General features: G+C 40.7%; 1 protein-coding gene across 4 annotated transcripts in view; it reads left to right on the top strand.

Annotated features, from left to right (window-relative positions):
* The window catches only part of MARCHF10 (membrane associated ring-CH-type finger 10), a 95,631-nt gene extending 82,369 nt beyond the window's left edge, over window positions 1-13,262 (top strand). For 2 of the 4 annotated variants that reach the window (XM_073607674.1, XM_073607672.1), the window contains exons 10-11: window positions 10,613-10,655; window positions 13,017-13,262. In XM_073607674.1, the coding sequence (XP_073463775.1) occupies window positions 10,613-10,655; window positions 13,017-13,045 (72 nt within the window). In that variant the 3' untranslated portion in view covers window positions 13,046-13,262. Of the gene's footprint in view, window positions 1-10,612; window positions 10,656-13,013 lie in introns of all 4 variants that reach the window. The other 2 variants (XM_073607673.1, XM_073607671.1) reach the window with 1 other exon arrangement.
* The last annotated feature ends 2,803 nt before the right edge of the window (window positions 13,263-16,065 follow it).

Genomic DNA, 16,065 nt, shown 5'->3' with positions numbered 1-16,065 from the left:
AGCTCATCAACATCTTTGGGTGCTATTCTTCAAGGTCTCTCTTGGAAAGGAGTAGCATTGATTAGTCAAAAAGTGTGCTGGGCACTTCTAGCACAGCCCACATCTATGTCATCCATTGAGAACACGTCTGGTAAATCCGACAATTGCTTTGTCAGCTTCTGGCTCCAAGTCCTAGAGGGTTTGATCACTCAAATCAAATTTGAGGTTAGGAGCTGCATTCCTGACCTGAACTCTACATACTTCAGAATAGGGGTTCACGCCAAGCACTGGGTAACAGTGGGCAACATCTTGACCAGGATCAATTACAACGGAATGAGGGGAACAGTTTCTCGCAGTTACAACCATAGACAGTGCCACTCTAGTTCTCCAATCCTTTCTCTCAGGGATCATCATCCACCCTCCATGATCAATCATTTCTTTGGGAGTTTCCATCAGGACATAACTCCCATCTCCAAGCGGTTTTGGGGCAATACTAGAGGCTATCTGTAGCACTCTCTCTCCCCCGATGGAATTTCCACTGGGTGTTCTCCAATGTGATATACCACTCTATGGCGGTGGCCAACGGAAAAGGCCTCACAGAACTCTTTAATATCAGATGGTAGGTTATCAGATTCAGATGAAATAGCCCAATTTCCTTCATTAAATTTCTGGAAAGCACTATGTACTGCTCTGCAATTAGTGCCTAGTATTACTGGGGCTGCGCGGGCATCGCTTGTGTCAGGGCAGATCAGAGCTGTGATCTCCATAGGGGGAATACCCTTGTTCTCTAACTCAGGTACAGTCTCAATCACTTGTAAACGTCCATCGACAGAGTATGAATCAGAGTTTAGCCCCCATAACTCCATCTGTCCAGTACATTGAAGAAGTATGCTGCTTAGATACTTCTGGTAGAATGAACAATAGATAAGAGTAACTTGGGACCTGGTGTCAAATAAAGCTTGCGTGGCATGTCCATTGACAGTAACATTAACAAGGGACTTAGACCCTATAATATGATCTCTTGGTTTTGGTTTGAAATCTCTCCTTCCTGGTTTCTGCTTTCGTACAGGGAACGCCACACTTTGCACTGTTCCCCCAATGTCCTCCTGACATATTCTAGCTGAATGACCCGTCTGACCACACCTGAAACACTTTCAGGGTTCCCTCTCCCTTGGTGATACAGCTGGTCGTTTACTTGGAAGCTAGGGCTGGTAAGGCTCAGGTTTCTCTCTTTGGGACCGATCAGAGGAGTAATCATCTTTTCAGACAACTTTTATTTTCTTAGGAGTACAAAATTGAATTTCAACTTCCTGTTTCTTTACTATTTCCGGTAACTCATGGATGGGAAGTATTTTGACAAATAACGTCATTTTAAGGAGCTGTGCGAGAGGGTGGTGAGGTAACAAACCTCTAACTAATTGACTGGTCCGCATAGAATCTGCTTCACAAGTGAATATAGTGTGGTGATATACTAAACGGTACAAGAGCAACTGTAATCGGTTAATAAAAGTAGAAACATTTTCACCTTCCTTCTGCCGAGACATGCGATAATCAGCAACCATCTGCTCAAGATCATGGTATGGCTGAAAGTGATCAGACAGTACCTGTATGTAGTCTGTGGCACTTGCTCCTTCTTGTGCGTCTTGGTACTGGCAAATTATTTCAGAGTCTGGGGAGCACAGGCTTTCGGTGAGACATTGCTTCTTAGCTTCCTCTGAGCAAGACCGCTCTCCCAGACATTGAAGGGTGTGCTCTTTCCATGCCTTGAACCCCTCTTCTCCTTGCGGCACAAGAACATTACCAGAGAATGATTTTAACTTTTTATAGTGTGCGGACTGTAACCCCTGTGCCAGCATTTCTGTCAGCTTAAAGTATACATTTCATCGTCACTGGATGGTTCACTATCACTAACCAAACTGGGAGGATAACTAGCGGACATTGGATCTTAGTTTACCTGAACCTGCAAGGGTAGCGGGTAAATATCTCAGTTTAGGAGCAACTGCAGGGTACCCCTCTAGATTGGGTTTCTCCTCCATATTGTTAGTACCACTTCTATCTCAGCAGTGCCTCCAAATGTAGCCCTGTTATAGGGGGGGAGGGGGTCATATGAAGTTGCCCTCTTCACACAGGCTATGGTGCTAACCTGCAGGTAACCAACAGAGCCAGAGCCTTCACTAAAGGAAGAGTGGACTATGAATATATAATTGGCAGTGCCCCCACCTAGAACAGGGCTCCAGCGTATGTAGAGATGATCCCTTTCTAGGACAATAACTAGTAACTCACTCAAGATAACTGACAGCAGTAGTGCTAATACACCCAGCATCGATCTATAAAAGTAAAGATATGCAGACATACCAGCAAGTGATTACTGTAACTTTATATATGATAGTGATGGCAATACATACAATCAAAGCAATAACAGGAAGAATGTACTGTACATATGTCTGAAAAGAACAGTGTATATATGTATCTGTATATCTGGATATATAACTGAAGGCCTAGCTAGTATTAGCCTAGGGAATGGTAAATAGCTCAGGGTAGCGACAGGCTAGGCTTCCGATGCCCACTTAGATAGGTAGAGTTTGGGTAGCATTGATGGTCTATAGTCAGGTTAGGGACCAAGAGATAGGCTAGATAGGCCTGATTTGCCTTGCAGGTGGCGTGTTCCAGACTTCTTCGCCATCGGTGTGTTCATCTGTACAAGCGTCCCCAGGAAGCCACCGCCCTACAGATACATCAGTGTTCCTCCTCTCAAGCCAGATTGCGTTACGCCTTGCAAGTCAGCTCATCAGGGGCCCCTGCATATCCTTACCACTCAATGATTAGTTGCAAGAGGTACTAATCTTTTGCAGTAAAGATATGCAATAACCTCTAGCAACTAATCAGTGAGAAGTAATAATGTGCAGTAACCTCTAGCAACCAATTAATGAGTGGTAAGGATGTCCAGTAACCTCTAGCAACCAATCGGTGAGCAGTATTGATGTACAGTAATATCTAGCAACCGATCAACAAGCAGAAGTCATGTGCTGTAACCGCAAACAAATATTCAGTGAGCCATAATGTGTGCTGTAACCTCTAGCAGCCAGTCAGTGAGCAGTAGTGATACACTTTAACCTCTGCACTAGCATTAGCACATCATTACTGCTCACTGATTAGTTGCTAAAGGTTATAGCATATCATCTCCTCACTGCCTGCACACCATGGCCTGGGGAGGTGAGGGCACCCATCAATAAACAGAAAACTCCTAGGGATCCCAGGACTCCTGCGATCAGTGGCAATGCTGGGGGGAGGTTGTGTGATCAGTGGCAATTCTGGGGAATTGCTGGGATCAGTGGTGTGATGATGGGATTAGTTAGGAGGCAGTACACTTTGGAAAATTCTGAATCATGTAGAGCAAAGCTGGGAATTTTTGGCAAGTATATAGTGGATGATTCTACACTGACCACCAATGTGTTGGGGAATTTACAATTACTGTACAACCAATGTAAAGGGGAATTTGCACTGACCGCCATGTAATGGGGGATTTTACACCCCCCACCAATATAAAGAGGGATTTTTACACTGACACCAATGTAATAGGAGCATTACCACCAGTGTAAGTGGGAATATACAATGACCTCCATGTAAGGGGGAATTTACACTGACAACCATTGTCGAGGAGCATATACCACCAATGTAAAGGGAAATGTACACTGATCACCAATGTAATGGGGATTTTACATTAACAGCAAATAAAGGGGAATTTCTACACTGGCCAGCAATGTAAGGGGTATTTACACTCACCACCAATTGAAAGGGGCTTCTACATCGACAACCAATGTAAAGGAGGATTCTACCACAAATGCAAGTTTGCATTTTTTTACCAATTACCAATATAAAGAGGAGTTTCTTCACTGGCCACCAATGTAATGGGAAATTACACTGACCACTAATGCAATGAGGATTTACACTGACCACTAATGTAATAGGAGCATTCAGAGTAACCACCAATGTAAGGAGGGATTTACACTGACCACCAATGTAAGGGGGGCCTTCACACTGGTCACTAGTGTGAATGAAAAGAATTTTACACCAAACCCCAATGTAATGAAAAGATTTACACTGACCACCAATGTAACTGAGACATTTAGCCTGCAATCACATGTGTGTGTGTCGGGAACGCATGCAAAATCACTTTCCTGACACCACAGAAACATGCTGCCCTTTAGCAGATACACAGCAGTGCCATTATTTGTTAATGACACCCTCACGCATTTGCTGAGATATGTGTATTCACATCCACCAAAATTCACAATGCTGTGGCACCATGTTATTTTGAAAAAGGGTTCCACCTCCAATTTGCTTACCTTTGCAGAATAGGCTGATGTTAGGCTTAATGACCACAGTTGTAGGCAGGACTTTCAAGCATGCCTCTTTACCTCCTCAGTGGGCAGCTTTCAGCAGAAGTGATGGTGGATATGACCTCAGGGGGGCATGATATACATATGAATGCTGCCTCTATTTACATATCAATGCAGCCAGTCCAAATCTATTTACATATCAATGCAGGTCATTTGCATGTAAAAACAGGGTCTGCAGGTAAATCATCTGTACATGGCAATAGGGCAGAGCTGGGCCGCCTTAGTAACAGAACTTCACACTGAGATATCGGGACACAGCAGAGGACTAAAACTTCATGGGACAAGGGAATTTAAACTGGGATAGCTGACAAGTATGAGGCAGCTGTATGGGCCCCACAACAATGATAGGGCCCAGGGCAGCTACCCCTTTTGCCCTGCCTTAAAGACGGCCCTGTGTAGATGCAGTGAATAACAGGAACCCTGTGATGTCAGATGCTGATCCATATATAGGCAATGGCCCTAATAATTTATCCTAATAAACCACTATGATTCACATTCAGGGTTCCTTATCTCAGGATGGGAGATTTACCAATGCAAAGTTGTTTCTAAAATTTTGTGTAACATGTACAGTATCGTATCATCTCCATATTCTTTAAATTTTTTTACTGAATAAAACTGTATATATTTTAATCACTAATGTGTGATCCTAGGGCACCTCGAAAGTCGATTTTCTTCATTCTGTTCAATTTTAGCTATATTAGGATGTGGTGCTCTTTTTTGCACCCCCTACAATCCACTTTGTAGGTATTTTTTTATATGAAAATATATTCTTTAGTAAACATAGAGCAGTGCTTTTTTACTATATAAATATTTATTCTCTGTTTCAATGATTTTTATTGAAAGTTTTCAAAACATTTTTAACATTTAAGTTTAAACTGTATACTATATCTCAGTATTATTATACAGTGTGCCTTTCTAGGAAAATAAATTATCTTCCGGCCTGCAAATCTGTTACTGCTTATTGCTCCAATTCAGAAAAGGATAATATGAAAACGCAACCGAATAACATTTCCATAGTCTAAAAGATAACTATGAATATCCTCTGGTTTCCCCTTCCCTCCACTACTCTCCATACAGGAGGGGGAGGAAGGGGGAAGGCCAATACCATAGGCAATTCCAGAAGAAGAAAAGAAGAAGAATGAAAGTAAGAAGAAAAGAATATCAGAGAGGGAAGTGCACTCCCTAAGATTAATTCAGTCAATCCCTGAGTTCTCACAAGGGGTCAGACAAGTATTTAATCCATGGTTCCCAGATCTTATCAAATAGGGCTCGTTTGTCCTGTAGGATCGCCAAAAGGCGTTCATTTACCATGATCCGTGACAACTTGTTTTTTACCAAGTCGAAAGGCATCTTGGGCGTCTTCCATGATCTGGCAATTGCTATTCTAGCTGCCGTAAAGATAAAGGCTACAAGTTTCCCTTCCTGTTTAGGTGCGCCTTCTACCGGGTGTCCCAGAAGAGCTTGCTGCAGTGATTTAATTAAATTCATCTGTGTAAGTGAGAAGATGAAATTATAGAGGCGAATCCAAAAACTTTTCGCCTTGGGGCAGGACCACTATATATGGGTCAGCGTGCCTTCCAAACCGCACCCTCGAAAACGGGAGGGAGAGGCCTCTGGGACATACAAAGCTATTCTCATCGGTACCATGTACCATCTGAGCAATACCTTGTAATTTGCCTCGATCAATGAAGTATTTATATATGATTTTGATGCACACTGTGAGATTTTGGACCATTCATCTAGACCGAATGTCTCCCCTATGTCTTGTTCCCACTTCTTCATATAAAACAATTTTTCTGGAGTAAAGGTCAATATACTATAGATTTTGAAGATAAAGCCAGTGTGCTTATCAAAGGATCTGCATAAATACTCCATTGAGGTGGACGTGGTTCTATCAGCTGAACGTTGTAAGGTTTGCAGAAAATGCACTATTTGCACATAATAAAAAATTTCTGAGTTTGGAAGAAGGTATTTCTCTTGAAGGGTTCCTTGTGATAGACTCCCCCTATGATCATAGAGGTCAGCAATACCTATCAAACCCTTGTTTGTCCACCAAGCAAGGGTATGGGGATTGAGACCTGGGGTGAGTCTGGGTTGCCAGCTAAAGGGGCCATGGAAGCATGTGGAGATTTGAAATGATGGGGTTTTGTTAATCTATCCCATAGATTTAATGAAAATGATAGTGTGGGACACAATAGGACTGGTCTGTCTTTTGGTCTCAGCCACATCAGGTGATTAATTGGTTTTGTGGGATGTAGGGAAGATTCAATTTTCATCCAGATGGATGGAGGTGTTGAGGAGTGGTAGCGAATTAGCTGTGCCAATTGCACTGCATTAAAATATTTGGCAAAGTCCGGGACTCCCAAGCCTCCCCTCATCTTAGGCATGTATAGAGTGCACTTGGTCACCCGAGGTCTCTTATTCCCCTATATCAATTTCAAAACCTTAAGTCTGACATACAGATTGAGATAGGCAGTGTTCTGAATAAATACAATAACCTTGGCAAGAGATTCATCTTGATTGCGTACAGTCTACCAAACCAAACCAAACTGAACCACGACGAAGGATTATTAACCCATCATTGGAGATCAACCACCATCTTGCTATATAGTGGGGGATAGTTTGCCTGATATAACTGATCTAAAGTGGGGGTTAGGAGAATTCCTAAATATAGGAGGGTATTCGTTTGCCATTTAAAAGGAAATTCGTTTTTTTAGTTGCGCTACTATGTTCGCGTCCAGTGAGAGGTGGAGGGCAACCGATTTCGAATGATTAATAGAAAGACCCGAAATCATGGAGAAGTGATGCAATGTTTGGTATAGGTTTGGAAGTGACGTGACCGGGGACGAGAGAAGCAAGAGGCTGTCGTCAGCAAACATAGCACACTTGTGCTTGGACTCTCCACAATGTATGCCTTTTATGTCGGGATGACTCCTAATTTTAATGGCCAAGGGTTCCGGGGCCCATAAAAATAGAATAGGAGATAGTGGACACCCTTGCCGAGTTCCTCTATGGATATCTATTTGAGGTGAGGCATATCCTTTGACCTGGATATAAATATTTATTCTCAGAGATGTTTTGAATAAGGAATCCTATATTCCTATTGTTTTATAATACTGTATGGCCAGGATAGCATTATTGCTTCAGTATTTTATAACACCATTAAGTTATAAAAACAGTGTTTTTAATGTAGGCAATATAACATACTGCTGATAGAACAGGCATTATAAAACACTGTCACTCGCACTTAAATCATTCACAGTCTAATAATACAAGACAATTGTTATCGAAATGGCACAGTCCCGCAGACTTTACAGTACACTGCAGAGAATGATAGATTTATGAAATCATGCAGGCCACTGTTATGTTCTTCAATAGCACAGAAAGAGTTCAAAGCTAGATACAGTATATCTGTCCATGATGACTTCAGGCTTATGCTGAAACAATACATTGGTGTTGCATATACAAAAAATGATTTTAGAGGCAGTAAACTCTGGAAGATGTGCTCAGATAAAGGCAGGCTGAAGAAAAAGAACTAGTCCCCAATAATCATGATTAAGGCCATTATTGACTGAAACGCATTGACATTTTGTGGCTGTTATTGTGCATGCCACATTGGTAGAGGCAGGACTTTGCTTCATGTCAGAATTCCCAAAAAGAGGCAGCAGTGCCTTAGGTCTCACACTGTTGATATACAGCTATGAGGCTTTAGGCCCCGTTCAGATATTGCTTTGATGAGCACTTGCCATTCTGACAGGACACTTTACACACTTTTCCACGTGTCACGCATAGGGCAGACCATTTACTTCACTGGGCTGCCCTATGTTCTTCTGTCACCCAAAAGAAGCTCCTGCTCCTTTACAGGTGACAAGCTTAGTGCGTTTTTTAATTGCGAGTTTTGCCGATTGTGGCAGAATCGCACTGTGTTTGGGGTTATAAATAATGGCATCCAAATGCACACCACACGTTTTGCCCACAATTCCAAATCCCCTAATGTAAAGTGAAGTGTCTTGGTACCCTTATATAGCAGGAAGTTCACTGCTATTTTTCAGACAGAATTAACAAATGTTCCCTTTTACATAGCAAATCTTCACTTTTTAGCTCAAGTTCATTGGAATGTACAGGCAGTACATCTTGAAAAAGCACCATACGTAAGATCTGATATTTTTGTTTAAAGTACATAGTAACATATGCATACATATCACTACTTCCAATAAAACCGTTTGTCAAAATCTACACAAAACTCTATTTGGGATTTTTAAGGCAATGAAAGCAATAAATAGGTAAAAAATCATTTATTTTAAATATAAATATATATAAATACGTAAAACAAAAAATGAAAAGTAGAATTTCATAATTGCACAAACATTACACAGTATTAAAAGTACAATGCATATTGAAAAAAAATTATTAGAAGAACGTGATACATCATACTACAAGGTACAATCACCACAGTTTCAAAGAGGTGGCGACAAGTAGCAGAATTCCAATGCGTTTCAACATACAAATTTCAAAAAAAGTCTTCCTCAGGGAAAGTTGTATTCTCTATGAGACAGCCGGCTATAGTAAAGATCCCAGTAATGGCAGTCCAAATGTCATTACTTGATGGTTAAATATAGACTGGCCAGTCTTCCCCTCGGTTTACAGCCGAAGGGGCAATCAGCGAGCACAGACTCCACCATTTGATGATGTGACCGGGGTTTGGACGAACTCTTGTATCACCTATATTCAACCATCAAGTATTGACATTTGGACTGCCATTACTGGGATCTTTACTATATCCAGCCGTCTCGTAGAGAATGTATGGCAGCTTGGGCTTTTTTGAGGACTGGAATCTCTCACTCTGACACTGGGGATGCACCACTAGGTGTTGCTTATTAAATGCATATGGTAATTACCGTGATACAACTTTCCCTGAGGAAGACTTTTTTTGAAATTTGTATGTTGAAACACGTTGGAATTCTGCTACTTGACGCCACCTCTTTGAAATTGTGGTGATTGTATCTTGTAGTATAATGTATCACGTTCTTCCATTGATTTTTTTCAATATGCATTGTACTTTTAATACTGTGTTATGTTTGTGCAATTATGAAATTCTACTTATCAATTTTTGTTTCACGTATTTATATATATTAATATTTAAAATAAATTATTTTTTACCTATTTATTGCTTTCATTGCCTTAAAAATCCCAAATAGAGGTTTGTGTAGATTTTGAACTATTTTACGGGATGATGGCAATGACACATCCAAACCACCTGAGTCAACTATATTTTCTTATAAAACCGTTTGTAATAAATAAAAAAAAAAGTTGCATAGTAACTAATACTTGTCATACAGGAACGATGGGGCTGCTGGAGTCGTATGAAACTTGGGGAAGCGTGAACCATAAAGGTTTTAGCTTTAATGCATGTGCAGTTATATACTCTATTTTCATTGATTCCCTGTATTAGATTTGATACTCTGTAGAGATTCACTGAGATTTGATACCTCTAATCTGAATAACATTAAAAAAAAGAGCATTTTCATGGATTTCATAAGATTTGAACTTTCACCTGCTATTTACCTGCACTGGCAGGCATAGGAGATGAGTAGGAACAAAATTACACTCGTGAAACACAATTTTAGAAGACTCCAATATTTTCAGTGGGAAAAAATGAAATGCATGTACATTTCTGGAATGTAAGTCTATACACCTGTATAACTAGCATATATACTAGCAGCAAGGACTGCCATTCCTCTGAAAAATGAACCAAACTTGGACTGCTTTTCAGAGCCATTTGACAGGCAGTGAGGAGGTGATATGTCACCTCCTCACATCCTGTTTTAACCCCCTAAATGCTCCACTACCATGCTGCAACTGAGTTCTTTGTGCGTGGTTGCTGCGAGGCCCCATTCACTTGATCGGCGCCCGCCAAATGCGACAAAGGGTATCGTTCTTGTTGCAGTTGCAAAGCACAGTATTGTTGGCTGTGACATGTGTACATAACTGCAGCTTAGCAGTTAAAGAACAAGTTTGGACTTTCTCCCTATAGCTAAACCATCTAGATAAGGTTTGCTGTTTCTTACCTTTTACTAAGGGGCAGCAAGGTGTAGGCAGCAGGGAAAAAAAATCTGATACTCTTGGAGGGTGTTCACTGATCCAGCTAACTCAGCACTTTAACCTGTACTGTACCTGTTGGGGTATATAAATAACGAGTATCGGATGTAAAATAATATAACTTAATTTTGCAGATTTCAAGACGATTTTCCAATCTGAGCTTACACAGGCGTGAAAGTAAGTAAATTCACTTTACAATAAAAGTAATAACATGTAAGTGTACTAGAGTCCCATGCCAAAGTCATGACAGGGAACCAACTGTATATCAGTCCAGCTAGTGAAACCTTATTATAAAAAACTGACACTGAGACATACTAATTGCTATCCTAGTAGACTGTAGTCCTTTCATGACTTTCAAGTCTTTGATGTGCGGATACCCACCTTAATCATTTTTACACCGATTTTATTAAACTGTCGATTTTATTAAACAATTGTATAATTAATCCCACCTTAAGTAAAGCAAAGGTCAGGATTTTGTTGGAAGCATTTTGGCTTAAAATAAATAGAATTTTATGGTAGAAACTACCAACTCGCGCAAATGGAAGCTGATAGAACTAATTAATGTAAAATTGATTGATTGAGGAGCAGCACGTTATAACAAAAATAAAGAGGACAATAATTAACGGATTAATTACAAACCGCGCTCCTTGTAAAGTGCAAGTGCAGAATCACACTCTAATGTAAACCAAAACATATATTATAGTGTGTAAATAATGACAACAGTGATACTCATAGATAACTAACAACTAAGTGAAATCAACAGTTCAAATTCAAAATTGAATTCCAAAAAATTCAAAAAATATGTGTTCAAAAAATGTTCAAATAGTGATGAAATCAAACTTCTGGATAAATCCTCCTGGGGTTCAGCAAGGCATCAAACAACAGTAATCCGCCACCATCACCAGCCACACAACCTACTTACCAGATTGAAGTGACTCCCATAACAGGAGTCAAAAACGCTTCAAGAACAGCCAAAGAAGCTTCTCACAATCACAGGTTCGTTCAGGTGCTGGAACTCAGGTAGCTTAGGTGACACTGTAGCTGCTTGGATGCATGCAAACAAAATCCCGAATAGAGATGGGTCATTGAAGACCATTAGTGCCATAAAGACCATTAGCTGGCCATAAAATATCCCAATATCCCAATAAAATGCATTTATGGTTTTGATTGAAACTTGACAAAATGTGGAAAATTTCAAGGGGTACGAATACTTTTTCAAGGCACTGTATATGAAAATTCTCAATACACTTGATGATTTGGCGATTGTTTTTAAAAGTACTTCAAAATTCCATTTTCTTTCCAGAATTGATTTTGGAATAAATTGCTTTTCCCGAATGAAAACCACATGCGCTCATTCTCATCCTGCTCACCCTGCTTCTCAAATTTTCTTATTAATGCGGTCAAACACGCCTGTCAATTTGACCATCATAAAAGATTAAAAAGTCAAATGAATTGTTCTTAAAGTGATTGCATCCTATGCATTAAGGTGAAAGAACACAAAGGTTTATAACCCCTTTAAAATGAAAAATGTGGAGTGAAATTCTGCTAGTGTATGGTCAGCTTTAGGCAGCATTGTCACACTGTGTAAATGCCAATGCTTATTTGCATTGTTGATTACCCTTGCATGTGCATCTGACATATTTTCCAAACAAAGACGTTGAGCGTTCGCATAGAATGTTTGATGTGCATGCACAAGTATAGGCCAATCCTTTTTAGAGTTTCAAGAGTACGGCAGCATGCAGTCATTCACTTGTATGGCAGGCTGTATATAGCACGTGCAGCTCGCTGGGTGCGAGAAAGTGCCTGGAGAATAACACTCTCTATGTAATCTGTGCTATTAAAATCACATGAAGGAGGGAGAAGGGGCAAATAAGCAGGTAAACTTGAACTGGTTATATTTAATGATTTCAAAAGCTACCCCATGAAACATTGTAATGCTTTTCAGTTAGACCAGTTATCTCTTCTGTTCCACCGTGTCTGTGCTTGGCCTCTGAGGGTTAAATAATAACTCCACCTTTGTTGAGAAAACAACTCTCCTCTCTGGGTGATCTATGTTCATTGCAGGGTTTTAAGAAAAAACTGTTGCAGATCCTGACCTTTTGTTATTCTGAAGAAATTGCTGTTTACTTCTCTGTGTCCATGTGGAAAGTGAAGCTACTGGAAAGTGGCAGGGTCTGCATCCATTTAGACGTTATTTCCCTTTGGGGGTACCTGACCAAAAATAACATTCTGGTTGCAGGGGATGACCAAAATCTGACTTGTATCTTAGTGCAGATTTCTAGGAAAATCAGTGAGCCAATCACACAAGCAGGAAATTGCACCTCTGGGGAAAGTTCTTTACACCATCTGTGTACAGAACATCTCCAGGTATCCATATTGCATTGCATTTTACAGGAAATTACAGCTCTGCAGATTGAAAACAAAAGGTACTTTTTTTAAAATAACATTCAATTACAATATGATCTGTGTAGCAAATGTATATGCTATATTTATGTTTTTTTAATGTTTTTGCTTTTTTTCCCCTTGATCTCTTAGCAGATTCTAGAGAAGATAACCAGGACACCTAAACATGAAATTGGGCTGTAAAGCTATACAAAAAGTATTGGGTGTGACGATGTTACAGAATCCTAACTAGTCATCCTCATATGCAATTCATTCCAACATGGACTACTACATGGACAAGCTCCCACACTTTAATGGCAGATTTACTTTAAACCTAATAAATAAAATAATTATTTATGAGTCAATCAAATCAAATAAAAAAATTAAATGTGAAAAAATAAATAGAGTTGCTTCAAATAAGGTTGAGATGGTGAAAGTTGTGAAGAAGTGAAGCTGAATTTCAGACAATCAGCTAAACACAAAACTCAAAGAATAGTCATCGGTATGTTAAATAACTTGGACCTATGTACCTATTTATATACCATACCTATACCTGACTGATACCCCTGGAAGCAGTGGAGAGGTGGGGCAGTGACATCAGACTCCTCACCTCATCCAGTCAGAGAATACTGTGTATTCATTCATAAAATGCAAAGCATTCTATGAATGGCGCCCATGCTGAGTGTCCGTCCTCCTGTGCTCACAATACAGGAGAGCAGCAGCTCAGCGCAAGCACCTCAATCAAGTGGAGATCAGTGTAGTAGTGGTGTCTACTTCAGTGATTTTTATTTGCCAGGGGTATCTGCCACGTATGGTATATACATATTACATTGGTCCAAGCTGGACCAAAATCAGTGCATAATCAGCAGCTGGCTCAGCCTCTCAGCCTGTTGCTGATAACCGGAGCAAGCTGTTCCCATCTCTCTGCAGCCTGGTACTCCAGTGAACACTGGAGGAGCAGAACAGAGAGCAGTGACTGACAGTCACTACTCTCTCTACAGGCTGCCTCCGGGTTACAAACAAGATGAGGTTCTGTAGGTTTGTTCTTAAAGTGTTACTAAACCCACAACAGTAAAATCAGTCTGTATATGCAGTAAAGCATGATTGTCAAACTCACTGTGGAACCTAAGGGGTTAATCCTTTGCATTGTGTAAAAAGGCTGTTTGATCCTGTCTTCTCTGATCATCTCCTTCTTCTACTGACTCCAATAAAAATCCTCATATTTACAGAGACAGGGGATAGGTTACACATTCTCAGTTTGGTGTGTATTGCTAGAGAGTTTTTTTGTGTTTTTTTTTCTTGGGAAAGTGCATGTGATCAGCACAGGATCAGCACTGTCCAGCCAGAGGGTCAGGGGTCCTGTATCCTAATAGGACAATTGTGGGAGACTGAAAACTCCTTCTACAAGCTTTAACTAGACGCTCATAGAAGTCACAAGACTGCTCTAACTGCTGATGAAAAAAGGTATTTAGCAGTTTACAGTATATATAGTAAAATAATTGCATTTCCATGTTCTGTGTACTGTGAGAGACCAGATATAGTGAATGCAGGGCCCTGGGTTTAGTAACGCTTTAAGTTGAATTTGTATGTACGTTGGAATGGGTACATTTTTTAAGTGCAAATCCAGCCAAAAAAATAATTTTATCTGGCCATGCACTGATGTGGGATTGTTGACCTGTCCGCCGGACAGTAGGTGGCAGCATGCGGTGAGCAGCAAGATGGCCACCTAGCGGTTTCTGGGACCAGCGTGATATCACGCTTCCTCCATTCTTAAGTACGACCTGTATGCAAGTCGGATGTTTGTGACTCAGGACTGCCTGTATTCTGAGCAGGTTGAGAATGAAATGTGATTGCTTAGTTCTCGGGTTTAAAGCTGGTGGGGGACAGCTGCAGCAACACACTGATGCTGCAACATGGAGGTGAGTATGTAGGTTTTTTTTTCTTTTATTTTCAAACACTTCTCCTTTAATGCCTAAAACATTTGCTTAAAGCACCAAGATCCACATACCAGGGTGCACTATCGTTATGGAGTTAATATGTACTTCCTTTGTCTCTGTAGGTTTCCTCTAGCAATCCAAAAACATTTTGGCAAATTACAGATTAGCTTCTAAGCAGACTGGTGCTAAGGTGAGGTGGCCTATTGCTGTAGCAAGCAGGGCTGTGCTGGTGTCAGTTGACCATTTTTGCCACTCCCCATGTCAAGGATGACCACCTCGGGTGGAGTAGCAGAGTTTCCTGTCAGGCAGGCAGGAGTGGTGGACAGCAGAGCAATGCTTAGTGAGGTTGAAGCTGCACTTTTACCAGGCTCTGCATCACTGAGGAGGCCCAGGTGCAGCAGCTGAGCAATGAGCTCAGAAATGCTGAGACTGTGGTTTTACCAGACTCAGCATTATGGAACTGCAACAAAGAAGGAATGTTTGTGTCTCATTGAGCGCCCCTCATTGTGCCTTTTTAAATACTACCTGAGGAAGCGGCCTCCTTTAGACTCAGGGGTAGCACAGCCCTGGTAGCAAGGACACATACTGCAAACTCTAGCAAGGAAGGGACTGACATAACTTATGCAAAGTATAAAAGCTGTCTTCACACAGGAGCTGGATACAGAAGAACATTCAGTGGCTCTGTTGGGGTGGAGATCCAAGTACATTCCAGTTCCTCTCCCATCGGGCCAAAAAGTTTATGGAAAAGATGGTTATTTCCCAATTACGGTGCTGTAGGGGAACAAACAAAACCAAAGAAATGCTAAGCTCAACTTACCGACCAGCCTGCAACCAACCAAATTATCCTGCCAGTATGCGTTAAAAACAGGGGTTTAGTTTACACACATTTGCAAATACATGTGTAAGCTGCAGAGCCACTTCACGTCACCCCAGTATTATCTGCAGTCCTAACTCTAAATCTTGAGAGCCTCCATAGTAGAAGCACATGCATTAGACTACAGTTAGACAGGATAATTTGGTTGGTTGCAAGCTGATTGGTAATTTGAGTTGGGAATTTCCTTTGTTTTTTTTTTGGCCATTTAGGAATAAATGAAGATCTTGCAAGCTTCCAGGGAAGATCAATCAGTGTGATAGTTATCAGCTGCTGATACTGTTCACAGTATCATACAGGTGTGCCAAATATATAATAAAAAAATCAAAGTGTCACGCTATAATGTATGACCAATGTGCATCCTGTAAATTAGTGCCAAAAAAACCCATACAAAACA

Source organism: Aquarana catesbeiana, linkage group LG12 (genome assembly GCF_042186555.1).
Source record: "Aquarana catesbeiana isolate 2022-GZ linkage group LG12, ASM4218655v1, whole genome shotgun sequence".
Lineage (NCBI taxonomy): Eukaryota > Metazoa > Chordata > Amphibia > Anura > Ranidae > Aquarana > Aquarana catesbeiana.
The sequence above is the reverse complement of the archived record's forward strand: the minus strand, read 5'-3'. Positions and strand labels throughout refer to the sequence as shown.